Source organism: Strigops habroptila, chromosome 7, assembly GCF_004027225.2.
Source record: "Strigops habroptila isolate Jane chromosome 7, bStrHab1.2.pri, whole genome shotgun sequence".
NCBI classification, from domain to species: domain Eukaryota; kingdom Metazoa; phylum Chordata; class Aves; order Psittaciformes; family Psittacidae; genus Strigops; species Strigops habroptila.
Window position 1 is genome coordinate 11,889,054 of NC_044283.2, and position 15,710 is coordinate 11,904,763.

The following is a 15,710-nucleotide window of genomic DNA, read 5'->3' on the forward strand; positions in this document are numbered from 1 at the left end:
TACTTGTGAGGTGTAGAAAGGAGTAATGCTCAGAAATGGAAGAAAGACAGGCAGGAAAACAAGAAAGTGTCGGAAAGAAATTAAGAGACAGAAGGACAGGAAGAGGTGATGAAATGTTGCAAAAAATCAGAATGAAAAAGAGGAGGAAGAGAGAAATACCAGTTACAAACAGAACAAAACAAGCCTGCAGAAGATGCCTCCTCAAAAAAACGAATCAGGAATTATAAAGAATCCACTATTCCTCTGACAGCAATCTTCTGCTATGAAGGGATGACAGCAACCTTGTATGTTACTCCCACAGATGGAAAAAGTCTGTCTCTAGCACAAGCCTGAAAGAGGCCACCATCAAAGAGGCTTCAGAGGTGGCTTAGTTAAACATACGAGATTTCAGTTTCTAGGAGCAAGAATCCTTCTCTGCCTCATAGAACCACATGGGGGGGAGGGGGGGGTGTGGAATAAAGATCCTGTCTTATGTTTGCATGAAATTTTGATTACTATATTCAAATAAATGGGTACAGGCTGCATGAGAAGTATATGATTAAAACATACTTGTCACACAGGTCCTGCCTTTTCAGTAGAAGTTTGCTGCTGCAGCGTGCTGGAGCCACTAGGAATCTGGCCCCAATTTAGAGACGAGTAAGCAAACAGTTCAATTCATCCCTTCTAGTAAATGCCACAGAGAGAGTGGAATAAACAAAATCACTGGAACACTTAACTTTCACAATAGTTTAGGAGTCCTGTGCAAGTGTTTGTGTCATGACAGCAAGATTGCAGCAGCTGAGTGGTTTAAGCAGCAGTTCTACTCCTGGCAGTGTAGAGGGGCAGTAGCCATGGGGATTCTCAGTGGGGTGAGCACGCCATCAAACCCTGCAAAATGGCCATGGCAGCAATTTAAACCTTGCTCATTTCCACTGTGCTTCTATGCCAACCCCTGGGAAAAAGTCCTGCTGCAACTCTGCTCCTGAGAGAGCCAGACGAGTTTGTGTGGTCAGCACGAGTGGAGGGAAGTTGAACAGCTGCAGTGAAGAGGAGCAGAATTTGGCACATCAGTAGATTGGAAAATGCTAGCAGAGCATGAAGCGTGGAAGTTGGGACTCGTGCTGCCATTCCATCATTAGGGAAACGAGGAGGAAACGCACAGGTCTCCAGGAGATGCAGAAGATCCATTAGCAAGCAAGATGAATATGTTTCAAACACACTACACCATTATTTTTGGGTGGTCTGGGGAATATGCCTACTGTACACTATCCTTGCAGACCTCCTAAATGGTATTACTTATCTTTTTTCAAATGCTATTTTAAATTTTCATATAACATCCTTAACATTCTCCTATCGGTTAGCTGTTGCTGCGGTTAGACTTTGAGTTTAGATGAAAGAGTTCCCTATTTCCTCCTTCTGTAACATGGGAACCTTAATATATGCCTCCAGGCATGTTGTGATGTTCAGTAAATAAATAGACAGAAGTAATCTCAACACACTGGATAATTGCAATAGATAGAAATAATCTAAATTAATCACAGAAAAAAATCATCTTGTAAATGCCAGTTTAGCAAAAACCTGACTTAGGTTCTATGGACTTAGGTGCACCCATTTCATCCTAGCATACTGGGCAAACAAATACTTACTAAATACTGTAAGATCCTTATTACTAATCCTTTACCATTTCCTCTTTGCAACTAGCTTCTCTTTTTCTCTCTTTCCTTTTGCAAAGATTTAGCATCACTAATATAACCACCTCTTCCTTTCTGGTTTTATCTGCCACAGATTTCATGCAACCCTGAATCAGTAACTTTCTACTCACTCTTCATATAGACATCTTCTCTTTTGGAAACTATCTTCTATAAGTTGCCTCCTTATTTAATTCTGCAAGAATCTTCCAGGATGATATTGTCATGGGAATGCACAGCCTTAAAATAGATATGCATCGACTTGCAGTCCTGCAGTAATGGTTGGACTTGATGATCTTAAAGGTCTTTTCCAACCTAGCTGATTCTATGATCTTCATAGTTACTGATTAGAAGACAGCTGTAGCTCTAGCTAGGACACAAGAAAATCTCTGCCATGCTGGAGAAAAGTCTAAGTCTCACTCAGATCTAGAGACGTGCCAGAGACAATTATTAGGTTGACTAGTTATTTTGGGGCAGGTGTGTGTCCCAGTTGTTATTTCAAGCAGAGAAGGAATTAAGAAGTACTTTCAGGTCAGTGAGCCCATGGGCAGGCTGGACAAGGGAAACATGCAACTTGCCTAGTGCCCTGCACTGTAAACCTACTACCACCTCCTCAGATTTTAATCTGGTGTCCGGCTGAGATGTAAGTTTGGGCCTAAGAATCTATGTTTTAAAATAAAGAGCTTGGAAATGACAGCCTGGTCTAAATTTTGCAAAATTGCCCTTATTTTCAGACATACCAAATAAAAATTCTAGATCTTAAAACCCCTCTAGGTGTGGAACATTATGCCTTCCTGTTTACGGCTCCTCGCTGACCAGCCACCCACTCAGCAGCACACATCGCCGCAGGTGCTGAGGGTAGCTTCAGACCTGCTTTCTACTATATGATCTTGATTGACTACTCCTATTTCTCCAAGCAATGACCCCTGTTCATCATAATAGGAAATAAAACCTTGCTGAAAATATGATGCTTGGATTCCTTCTCTTCCCAGAATTACTGGGAGGGAAATGGATGTCTCTCAAGTGCAGAATTACATGCACAATGGTCTCTTAACACTTGCTCACAGGTCTTTTCCATTTTCACATAAATCTTTTTAATATTATACTCCCACCAACTACTCTTTTTATATTTGGCTTCACTACAGTAAACTTAATTTAACGTCATGGCTTTTTGGTAGTTGTTGGTCTGCTTTTATGATTAATGAGTTTTAGACAGGAAATTCATAAAAACAGAACAAAAGAATCTATAATAAGCATACAATAAAGAGGACTATTTTTCCTTAGAATAATTGTATGCCTGAGCACAAAAGAATGTGAAAGTTGCACATTAGGCTACAAAATCACAGCAGAAGGTCAATCTCAAAAACTTCAACTGAGATCTCTACATTAAGTATCAAATAAATTATAGGATAGAATAATAGCACAGAATGTCTGTTCAAGTGTGCACCCATTTAGCCCACACACCCTCTACTTTGATGGGTAATTATCCTACATGCTATGGCAAACCTACACACTAGTCATGGCAGTGTACTGTTCACTTGTATTGTTACTCAGGTTTGTGGGTTTGGGTTTTTTGTGTTGGTTTTTATTTTTCTCTTTTTAAATGAGGTGCAGCCTTTGAACACAGTCTACTCCAGTGCTAGACTATAAAAAATTTATAGGTCAAAGGGAGTAGAACTGAAACAAAAAGGTTTAGAGGCAGCTTCAGACTGTATCATTCAATGTTTTGGTAGACATGCATGCAAAAAGTATAGATAACAATGTGTCTAATCCACAAGAGCTGGGGATTCCTTTCTAGCTCCATACGTAGAAGACCAGGATGGAGAAATGCAAAGAAAGCGTCTGCAAACTTTTAATGGAAACCAAACCAAACATTACTCCACACTGTACAGAAAACTTTTCTCCAAATATCTATAAAAATGCATTCATAGTCTATTGTTTCAGAGAGAGGGTATAATTAAACAAAGCAGTAACACTGCTACTGCGTTTGACTTATTACAAGGAGTTAGAATATGAAAATCACATAAAAGTTACACATTTTAATGCAGCCCTGTTTATATACAAACTGTGAAAAAGCCCTGGTTTCTCAAACATAGCAGGAATTACTGAGACCGGGAAAGCTCTAGCTCCTAACCTCCATTTAACCAGTAAATAGCAACACTGTTCTAATAGCCAGACTTGTAGTGATTGCTCCATCTATGTTTTTAATTTCCTAGTGTTCCACTCTCTCAAACTTTTTCCACATATACACATTCACATCCCATCAAATAGCATCCATCAAATCTTCCCCTTGTATGGCTTGTTTTCAGTGGTGCTACATGAACCTCTGCAGTAGATGGTGACTCCTAGCTAACAGCTCAGTGAAAGCTCTGACTGTTTTAACCTACTGAGTTCTGCTTCATTTAATAGCTCCCTGGCTGTCAACTAGGCAACTGCTCATCAGCTCTGTGTGAATAAAATCTGGGATTTCTGCATAGGACTGCCTGTCACAGCAATCCACTCACTAGTAAATCAACAGTGGAAAAAAAATCTATTCCTGGGCATATTTCTGGAAGTATCTGGAAAATCTGAAGATGAACTGAGCAGTCCTGGACAGAAGTCTTGAGCAAAATGATGCAGTTAGGTTACATCAGTGCTCAGGTGGTGCATGACTAGAATAAAACTGAATGGTGACACTGCTTATAAGGAAAGAACGCATCATGCTTGGGAGATGATGCATCTCAACATACAGACTCATATTCTGCAATTTCACAGTGAAACCTTCCTGAAGTAACTACTCAAGTTATTAAAAGGAACATTCCATAGTTGACAACTTCTACTAATAAAAGTGTAAGATAATTCTGCTCTCTATATTCGCAGATGTTCTGGTAAGGTCTCTAAGGAAATTGATACTTGAGTAGAATTACTCTTTACAAGTAAATGTTGTCACACTGCATTTTGACAACTTCCACTACCAACTGTTTCGCTTTGAAAGACAAATGTCAAAATGCTGTAGGACTGCATTTACCTGTAAGTGCTTACAAACACGGCTCAAGCCAGTTGCATCTCAGAAAATGCTTTTATAGCTGCAGCAAATACCCTGTTGCAATCATGTGTAATTTATAGTATTTTAAAGTATCAGCAGTTAAAATATTGCACAAGAGAGCCTATATCCTTATTACTATCTTAAGTGTTCTGCATAGTTTGTCGAGCAAGAATACACATTTGTCATCTTGCCTTTTAGTATGGAAAAACATGCAGGTATTGGTTATTGTGGCAGCTGGGAAATGTAAGCGTTCAACCCATTTAACTAATAAGTCAGTGTACACACAATCAACATTTGTTTTCTCTTAATATGAAAAGTCTGGCTTAGCTGCTTCTTTTCCAGAAGCATACAAACAGAAGGATGGATGCATCAGTTGCATTAACACCAATTAAAATTAAAATATGCACTGAATGTGGGAAAAACCCCAGTGTGTTCATACAACTCCTTCCCAGAAACATTATACAAACAGAATTAAAGCAAAAATGTAATTTCTACATCTAACAGCATATATGCCCTATAAAAATGTTAACTATTTTTTTGATAATTTAGCTTAGTGAAGCTGAATTCTGCTAACTTTTCCATAGAAATAATTTACTTTCTTCAGCTGACTTCAGATTGACACTATGGAAAACATAATCTCATACTCTATGAATCAACTGCATAACTTCCAAATTGCAATTATAACGCTGTTTTAGAAAACAGAGGACACATATCAAATTATTTCCCCCACATGGTACATTGTGGGATGCCTGCACTATTCAATGCTAGACCTCCAAAACCAGTGTGAAGCTGTTGCCTACAGCATTTAATCACAATGCTTTCACCATTTTTATACTACCTATGCATGTATGTATGTACATTTGCATGTATAAATATATCTCCCTCTGGCATCATTTACAGACCCTAGAAATCCTTTCTGCTCTGCTGTTTTTGTTGTTCATAACAACAAAATAACATCTTTGAAAAGCAAATCTTAGCATAAAAACAGTGCAATTACTGACTCTAAGGGACTTTCTGTAAGGGATAGATTTTAATACGATATTAGTTCACTAAGCAAGGTCTGTATCTCTAAGACCTTATCTTGAGCAGAATATAGATTTTTTTCTAAGATGGAGTTAACATGAGATTTTTTTTGTGAACATTGATATGTCCTTCAGGCTTAAAATTCAGCAGTGATCTTATGACTATTTTGCCAGACAATTGGCACAACCACATTGCCACTGACCCACTGTGCTTGTGCAGGTTTTTATATTGTAGCTGGGTGAGCTGGGAAAAAACCTTCACAGGGCTCTCATCCATCTCATACTTTTAGCCTTTATTCCAGAAGCTGAGATGAGTAAAGATTTTTGGGTTTATTCTTTTGGACTTGAAATTATCAGCAGATGCTATCTCTGAGATACACAATCTGCAGAAACTTTGTGCTTGGTGGTAGTTCCACTTCAAGAAACAAAAATATCATTTCTGATTTTGCAGCAGATCAAAAATATATTACCAAGCTTAGGCATAGCATAGCTTGGGCACGAAAATTCCAGAGACAATTGCAAGAGAAATAAAACACGTACTTAATCATCCAGGCAGCTTCGCCGAGTTCCACTGATTTTTGATTAAGCAGAACAGACAGATAAACACAACTAACATTGTCCTTCCAATCAGTGGCCTCTGCACGAAATCAATGCTTCTGTATTACACTGGAGTTAAAAGGGCCTTATCAAGAGAAAATTCTTATTTCATGAATGACTTACTGTGCTTGTGTTATTCACAATGTATTTCACAATTCTTACCGTTTAAATCATGAGCGCTTTGCAGACACAGAAGGTTTGATATTGTTTTTTTGTTTCATAATCGGACATCCTGTTGCTTCTAATATAACATCCATTGTAAATACACTCAATGGGTCGATTTCACTCTCACTTATAAAGTCCACTTAATCCTCCTGGGCTTCATGAAAAGCTTTTTGGTTTGGTAATGATGCAGGAACATTTTTTAAGAAAGAGTTTCAAAGAAAAGGGGGTTTTATTTTTTAATCAAGGTTTTACACAGAATAAACATCACTTTCAATGAGAGCCTGCCCAATCCCTATCTCTATATTAAGGAACATGCAAAGGACTTTGAAATTGTACATAAAGGATGAAGAGGTTGAATGCTAGTCCCAGAGCTTGTGTGGATGTGTGAAAACCTACAGGAGTTCTTTTTTCATTTCTATGGAAAACTCCAGGGAAGCTCAATTGCCAGGATTCAAGGGCCTCAGAAGTTTTCAGAGTCCATCAAGGTACTTCCTCCTTTCTATATTATTCAGGAAGAATAAATATCCCACTTCAATACGTCACAAATGCACTTAAGATGACCTGCAACTCTGTGAAAACCACGTGCCTATATTTTGAAAGCTTGTAAAACTCCTAGGTGCAGAATCTCAACTGCACTATAAAATGTAATTTTTTTTTTTGCTACATACCTTTTTTTTGTTGGTGGGGCAAATGTAGAAATTGTCAATAACAGTGGCAATCCCAGGCTGTAGATTCAACTTTGTGTATAATGTCCCAAAATCTGAAGACCTGAAAGAAATCAAACATTTGTAAGTGCTTTCTTCTTCAGCATTTAAACTCAGCAAGAAAAGCTCACTTTGTAGTACTAACTATCCATTTTCAGTGCTTCTCCACCATCCTTTTGCTCTTTTCAGTGCTCGTTAGCTATTGAAGGAAACCTATCACTAATAAGAATATTTTCTAGGTTTGAAACAACATGGCTAGTTCTGTTTGCATACGGCATTTCTGTGTGGTGCTGACGCTGCACCATGCAGTGACAGAAGGCCAACACATAAACCTTTCCATCACCACCCACAAGGTGGTAAAAAAAAGCTAGGCAGAGCAAAGGCTCATCAGCAAGTACAAACAGCACCTCCTCGGCTATGCAGAAAAAGAAGAGCTGACTTCAGAGCCTGATGTTGCATAAGACAGCAATTTGGCCTAAGATCTTGAAGACTCAATGGACCTCTACCAGAATTCATACTTGATAAAGGTATCCATCCATTTCTCCAGCTCTTTTTCAGAGGATCACTAAATTTTGAATGAATAAAAACGAAGTCAGCACTTGGCCCTCAGTATATCATACACACAAACCTATGAATATTTCAAGTGTGAGCACTCTGCAGAAATTGTTTCATATTCCTGAAAAACCTATAGTGAAAAATGGCATCTGTGCTATGCACCTGTATTGGCAACGTCTAGTATTAGAAAATCCATGTAAGTAAAATGTTAGTATAGGAAAACACTAGTTACTGAAACTCAAAGCAAGTCACATCCAAAATTAAATCACTTTGGATGAAGCCTCATTTATTCTATAGAGGATCAAATTGAACCATATGGTCTCCCCATATTTACAGCCTTTCCTTTTGCATTTGGAAGGGGGCTCAGATACATCTAAGGCACCTGTCCCTTCTTCACCAAGAAGCCATCCCTAGGACAGATGGTTGGTGGGAAGACTTCCACTCTATACTCCCCCATTTTCACTGGAATAACAACCTCCTTCAACAAATGGGGCTGCAGGTGCCCTGCCCAGTACCTCTGCATTATTCAAACAATTTGGAACGTGCAGTAGCTCTCATGTCCAAGCAAGCCAGGATGAGACCTCTGTCCCTCCCGGTGTGATACTGAGGACTGTCTATGCAGTGATTTCTGCCCTATATCCCCATTCTACCACGTTCATTGCTCCCTGGTGGGCCCTGCTGACTCATACTTCTCACTCAAGGAAGTCACTGTGGAATTTCATAGGAACGATTGAGTACAATAAGAGAGATAATTGAGAAACCAAATCCCTGGCTGAGCCTTGGCAAGTGACCCACACCCTGAGGTCTCCTCCAAGCCATGTGAGGCAGAACAGCCCCTGTGGGGCTGGTGCCCACAGGAGGCTGCCACAAGCAGTGTGTGCCAACCCTCCACCTGCCTGTGTCCCAGTCCCGCCGAGGATGTCACTTAAGTCAGAGGGCATTTGGTACGAAGCCAGAGGCAGCTCCTTTGCTTTCACACATACAGCTCTCCATGTGATATGAGAACTTTCAGCTATGATCATCGAGCAGCTTTCTACAACTTTGGCATCACCAAGTCTATTGGGCACAGAACGATATGGTCCTAAGGGACAGCAATTAAAGAAGGGCTCATATTTACCCTGCTTTTCTTCCCCCTCTACCAGTCAAAAATGACTGGGCATAAAGGTATGACACACAGACCATTCATAGCCTAAAGTTGAAAGTTTATCTATTTTATAGTGATACCTGAATGGATTAGATCTGTCCCTGCCCCCTCTCATAATGTTGCTTCACCTGCAGATATACAGCAATGCACTGCAAAAGTTAATGGAATCATAACAATTCAGTTTAGACAAATAATTTTGTAGAAATCAAATACATACAACTACACCGGGTATTCAGCACTGAGCTAATTGAAATTCTCAGGGGGATAGGATGGACAGTACTAAACCTAATTTGCTGGAAGCGTTTGACAGAAAAGAAATTAAAGCAAAGACTAAAATACTGACTTCAGCCAGATGTACTGAAAACATGCAGAACAAGTATGTATGATGAAAACAGAACCTCGTGTATTCTCTTTGAGGAAAGAATATCAGGTCAACTGCTTGCCCAGCAATAACATCCTGAAATAATTCTCTGAACCTTAAAGATGATCCAATTTATTTGAAGAGGCAATTCCAGGATTAATACAATGGGACCACTGGAGAGTGACGCTGCGGGAGGGACTGTGGCAGCAACTGTATCAAGGTATGAAAAGAGTACAGACAGGCAGGAAGCGCAAAGACGATAAGCCATTTCAAAGACAAAAAGTTCCCCAGTCTAAAACTTCCTCTTCTAATTCTCGTGACTTTGAAAAAGTACTACAAGAAAAGAATAAAAGTTGTAACAAAAAGAGCATACTACGGTAACAGTGGTATTTTCAGACAAAGGTAGAAAAACTTTACAGCTAAAAATCTTTTATTTTCCTGGTACACATTAGCTACATTAAGGGGAAAAAAAAGAAATCCATATTCCAACCTGAGACAACAAGCTAATGCATATCCATAAAGGTACACCATGACTAAGCAGGAAGACTTGGATACGCAGATCTGCATAAAAGTAATTTATTCAGACTCCCAAATCTTTTTTACTGTAACCCAGCTGTGAGGGAGCCCAGGAATGTCAGCTACTCTTTGAGACATTTACATACAAAAGGACATAGTTCAAGGACATCATTCAAGGGAAGAACTGTCCAAAATAATTGGTTTTCCAAATCTGCTATAATCCAGAGAAAACAGGTCACAATTTTTTTTACTTCAGATACACATTCCAAGTTCCTGACTCTCCATATATAAAGAATTAACATTTTGTAGCACACAGCTAGAACAGAATTCCCTGTAATTGCACTACTGGGCTACAGACAGGGCTGGGGAGGATGTATTTGGGGACCTCAGTGCATGCCTATTTAAAGAATTTATTAAGAAGCACAAAATATGTTTTGGAGCACGCTCAGGAGAGGAGGAGCCCTTTCTGCTCTTCCAGTCATACAGAGATTTTTTTTTTTTGCTGTGTCAAAAGTGTTAAAGAGAGGGGAAAAAAACCCCAAACCAAACCTCAAATTAACCATCTGTGTTTATCAGGATAAATACATTCTCTTTCCTCCCTAAGAATTCATGAAAAGATATTCCAAGGTATAATTAAAAGAGGATATACATGTACCTGATAAGAAGAGTGAAACATCCTTCTATAGCATAGTTTATTTGCAGTGGTAGCACAACAGCAGGACTCCATAAATCGGACCAAGAAATGTGAAGTCTGATTTCTTAAAGATAGGCCTGACTTGCAGTTCTGAGTGATCTGGATGCAGTTAGTGAGCATTTTGGCTTTCTGCGAGACATTCCAGGGGATACAGCAAGCTATCCACAGGGTGCTTCCTGCTGCTGCTCATCCACCTGTGCACTACAGGCTACAGATTGTACGGATGTTTCTTAGTAGAGCGAAACTCAGTGAAGGACTCATAGGAAACACATCTTCCAGTATTCAGGTGATGGGCCATTACCATCCGATGCTGGAACAACATGATTAGTCATGTACTGATGCAGACATCACACACTCTGTGTCTGACAGGGCTGCAGCTGGGTAATAGCTTCTTTAAAAGCATGTACATCTGCTGAAATACATGCCATTCTTTTTTTGTTTTAAGGAAAAATCACTTGTTTCTGTAACAAGGCATGTTCCAATAACAATCATCAAAATCAGACAATGATATTATAGCATAGATGAAATTACATCTTTTTAGCTTGTTTTAATACTGTGAGCTCAAATGATAGTTGGGAAAACTTCCAAACAGTACACAAATGTACCCTGCTGAAACAGAACTTCCAAAGCCCATAAACTCTGAAGAAATTTGGGTCTCACCCTTAAAAATGTAACTTTCTTGTATGTGAGCTAAAATAAATCTATGCCTAACCTAATTTGGAACTGTACCTAAACGCTGAGTCTGGACATCTTCCATCAGAAAGACTGAAAAAGAAGAAGAAATTTAACAGATACCAAAAGAGACACAAACCAAATGTTTGCCTGTCTAAACCTCACTGCCATTATGCAGCTTTCCTCTCATGACTCACACCTATGATTCAATACTGCGCATTGCTTTTCCAGGTTATGCTTACAAGTATATATTAAAAAATATATATAAGAAACATCAAAACATATATAGTGAGATGTTATTATTAAATTTTTTAGAGAGACAAAAAATGCATTCCCGAGACAAATTTAATACTCAAAGAAAATGTGAAGTGCAAATGCTTCCTTCTGCGTTTTCGTTTTCTTGTTTTTTAATGAATTGAAGAGAGACACTGGAAAGAGAATGGTTGGAACACGGAACACTTAACACATGCTCATCGGATTTCCTCTACCTTTTCTTCCTGAAGATTAACTCAAGCTCCAATCTGGCCAAATGAGCCATATGGTACAAGCCTTATTAGCTAAAAACCCTAGAAGACGACAATGAAGAGATTTCAAATTACTCATGGATTATTTAACTAGTGAAACAAAAAGAAAGCCTTTGGGGGAGAGGCGAGGGAATTAAAAAAAAGAATATATAGAAAGATCTGGTGGCTTATATTATTGATAAGTTATTAAGAAAATATTCGATTGAGATGCACGTGACAGAATCAAGGAAGAGTGGATCTGTGCACAACGCTCACTGGACTTCTTCCCACTTCATTTTCTCTAGACTGTATTGTGAACGTCATCTCACATTCACCTCCTTTTGGTCAGAAGAACAATCCAGTACTCACACCATGAACTTTAAAGTGCAAGAGAAATTAATCCATGTTATTGCTCTATCAATAGATTTAACACCAGCATTTCCTTTGTGTTCTGGTCCCTCACCTGAAAAGAGACAATGCTATCTCCTATACCTCAAATGTCTGTAAGGAAAATAAATATCTACGGGACAAAAAAGTAATGAAGAACTGGCTGACAGAGTACCTAAAACACATACATGAGAAGTTCCAACAACAAATGCCAGGATAAACCTACTGAAAGGGAAGTAACCAGAGGAGTATCATTAAAGAAGTGGTACACTAATTTTTTACTTAAACAGCACAGAAGACTTCAAGGGCTCTTACATGTATAACATGGAAATTGCAGAGACTTTGGTTAGCCTCATAAAATCTTTTTAGACAGCAACAAAAAACCTCCAAAACCCCAAAGCCTTCCTTCAGAGTAGAAACACATTGTAGCATTCGGTTCCAATACTTGACTCACGTATTGAGGAATTCATGCAGATGCATGTTTCTACAAAGGCTATAGAAGCATATGACTCCTAGCAAGCCAATTAACAGATTACTCATCATGTATGAGCTCTGCTGGAGTACTTTGTGAAAATACCTCCCTCTCTCTGCTTTCCGGAAAAGTTGAGCCTTTTGAAGTTACATATTTTTCCTCTCAAGACCAGAAATACAGAAATATTTCTTCCTTAATCAAGTTTTACACTGAAGAATCAATGGTGTAGGCAAGAGCTAACAAACAAACAGTTTAGAAACTTCGCATTTAGGCAATACAGAGGTGGGTTTTTTTCCAAAAGCACTATGAAGATGAATGTATCCTCTTTTTACTAACCAATCCACTACTCGTAACGTATATTCATCACATATGCTGATAACAGAGAGATTTTTAAGAACTGTGGATTACACAACAGCCTTTTCAGCTGAAGTGACCTGCTCTGTAATGCTCTGATGAGTACAGAACATGGTCTCAACTCTGCATGTATACACTTATATAGATTCCTTCCCCTTTTTACAGGTACTGTTTGCAAATGAATCATAGAATCATAGAATAGTAAGGGTTGGAAAGGACCTTAAGATCATCTAGTTCCAACCACCCTGCCATGGGCAGGGACACCACACACTAAACCACGTGGTCCAAGGCTCTGTCCAACCTGGCCTTGAACACCGCCAGGGATGGAGCATCCACAACCTCCCTGGGCAATCCATTCCAGTGCTTCACCACCCTCACTGTAAAGAACTTCTTCATTATATCTAATCTGAACTTCCCCTGTTTAAGTTTGAACCTGTTACCCCTTGTCCTACCACTACAGTCCCTAACGAAGAGTCCCTCCCCAGCATACTTGTAGACCCCCTTCAGATACTGGAAGGCTGCTATGAGGTCTCCACGCAGCCTTCTCTTCTCCAGGCTGAACAGCCCCAACTCTCTCAGCCTGTCTTCATACGGGAGGGGCTCCAGCCCTCTTATCATCCTCATGGCCCTCCTCTGGACTCGCTCCAACAGCTCCATGTCCTTTTTATGTTGAGGACACCAGAACTGTACGCAGTACTCCAAGTGAGGTCTCACGAGAGCAGAGTAGAGGGGCAGGATCACCTCCTTTGACCTGCTGGTCACGCTTCTTTTGATGCAGCCCAGGATACGGTTGGCTTTCTGGGCTGCAAGTGCACACTGAAGCCGGCTCATGTTAAGCTTCTCGTCAACCAACACCCCCAAGTCCTTTTCTGCAGGGCTGCTCTGAATCTCTTCTCTGCCCAACCTGTAGCAGTGCCTGGGATTGCCCCAACCCAGGTGTAGGACCTTACACTTGGCTTGGTTAAACTTCATAAGGTTGGCATCGGCCCACCTCACAAGTGTGTCAAGGTCCGTCTGGATGGCATCCCTTCCCTCCAGCGTATCAACCGAACCACACAGCTTGGTGTCATCGGCAAACTTGCTGAGGGCGCACTCAATCCCACTGTCCATGTCGCCAACAAAGATGTTGAACAGGACTGGTCCCAACACCGATCCCTGAGGGACACCACTCATTACAGGTTTCCAACTGGACATCGAGCCATTTACCACAACTCTTTGCGTGCGGCCATCGAGCCAGTTTTTTATCCACCGAGTGGTCCATCTATCAAATTGATGTCTCTCCAATTTAGAGACAAGGATGTCATGCAATGTCACTTGCACAAGTGTCGAACGCTTTGCACAAGTCCAGGTAGATGACGTCAACTGCTCTGCCCCTGTCCATCAGTTCTGTAGTCCTATCATAGAAGGCCACCAAATTGGTCAGATAGGATTTCCCCTTAGTGAAGCCATGTTGGCTTTCATCAACTACCTCATTGTTTTTCATGTGCCTTAGCGTGCTTTCCAGGAGAATCTGCTCCAAGATTTTGCCATAATAACATAATATATATATAATATAATATATAACACCTTCTGTTATCTTGTTTTCCCTTACTGGTATCTTCTGTCATGCATTTAGCATGCACTGGTTTTGGTTAATTAGTCTGCACAATATACACGCACACAAACTTCAACAGTTAGCTACGCTGTGTCTTTAGTATATACACATCTTTCAGTGCTTTATTTAAACATTCCTACTCTGCATAGCCTCACCATACACCACTGTATTTATCTTTTGCAGCCCTTCATTAGTCCTTCAATACACCACAAACTTCCCAGTCATTAGCCCATAATCGCCCTGCTTATCAGTTACATTTTCAAGCTCCTCATTACTTTGCTGCACAGCTCCAGTAATGAGCCTTTATATTTTACCAGCCTGCAAAACATCACATGAGCTTCTATTAGCTGCAGCCATCACCTTTTCTCCCAGAAACTGTTAGTTTAGGAAAGGCACCTATTCTGAAACTAGTGCCTTGGTGCATTAATTCCATCGCCAACAGACAGCCCTCACTGACAACACGTCTTGGAAACTACAGCCTATAGCCACGCTTGCAGTACACAGATACCTGTGATGAACCCGTTCAACCATGAAACAAGCAGTGTCACAGCAACAAAGCAGACAAGACACTGCCAGGAAGACAGGGTTATGTCTTACTTCTGTAAAAAGTAAAAGCTCTCCATTATTTCTTCCTTCTTAGCTTTGCAACCCAGGCAGGGCTGGGGCAAGCAGTGCAGCGCGCTGCCCTTGAGTCGCAGTTGCAGGACACAGCTGGGCATGGGGGCACCTTAAAAATTCCCCAACATCCTTCTACCCAGCCATTTGTTCCTGTTAAAAATAAAACAACTGAAATGATCAATGTTCAAATTAATGGTTTTGAAAACTTGCTTTTAACCTCGATAACTTCAGTAATCCTGTTTTCAACTCAGTCCCACAAGCAGTTGTAGTGACCTAAATGAAGGAATAGAAAACAAGAATGAAATTGTGGGAAATAGTGAAAGATCAATTTCTTACCACACTTTTGTCATTGAATTCAAAGTATCATGGACCTAACTGTTACTGTGCAAGCATTTATCCTAAGAAACAGTCCTGTGCAGATTTAGTTTCAGCAGCTGCAAATCCAGTATTGCATTAGTAGGGCTCTGCAAGGAATGGAGTATATATCATGGAGCATTTGAGGGGGTTGCTACTGAGAGACAGCTCACACAGTGCTACAAAAATGATTAATATTAATTTGGGGGGGAGGTGTACCATAAAAATGCTAGCTGGAGCAGAGTACAGGAAGAATTTTACTGTTAGGTGTGTATTTTTTAATAAAATGGCTTTCCTTTACAAGCT

General features: G+C 40.0%; 1 protein-coding gene across 7 annotated transcripts in view; it reads right to left on the reverse strand.

Moving 5' to 3' along the window:
- Positions 1 to 15,710, reverse strand: part of SORCS2 (sortilin related VPS10 domain containing receptor 2) — a 548,756-nt gene that overhangs the window by 231,669 nt on the left and 301,377 nt on the right. For all 7 annotated transcript variants that reach the window (XM_030491464.1, XM_030491462.1, XM_030491463.1 and 4 more), the window contains one exon: positions 7,145 to 7,244. In XM_030491464.1, coding sequence (XP_030347324.1) covers positions 7,145 to 7,244 — 100 coding nt within the window. The remainder of the gene's footprint in view (positions 1 to 7,144; positions 7,245 to 15,710) is intronic.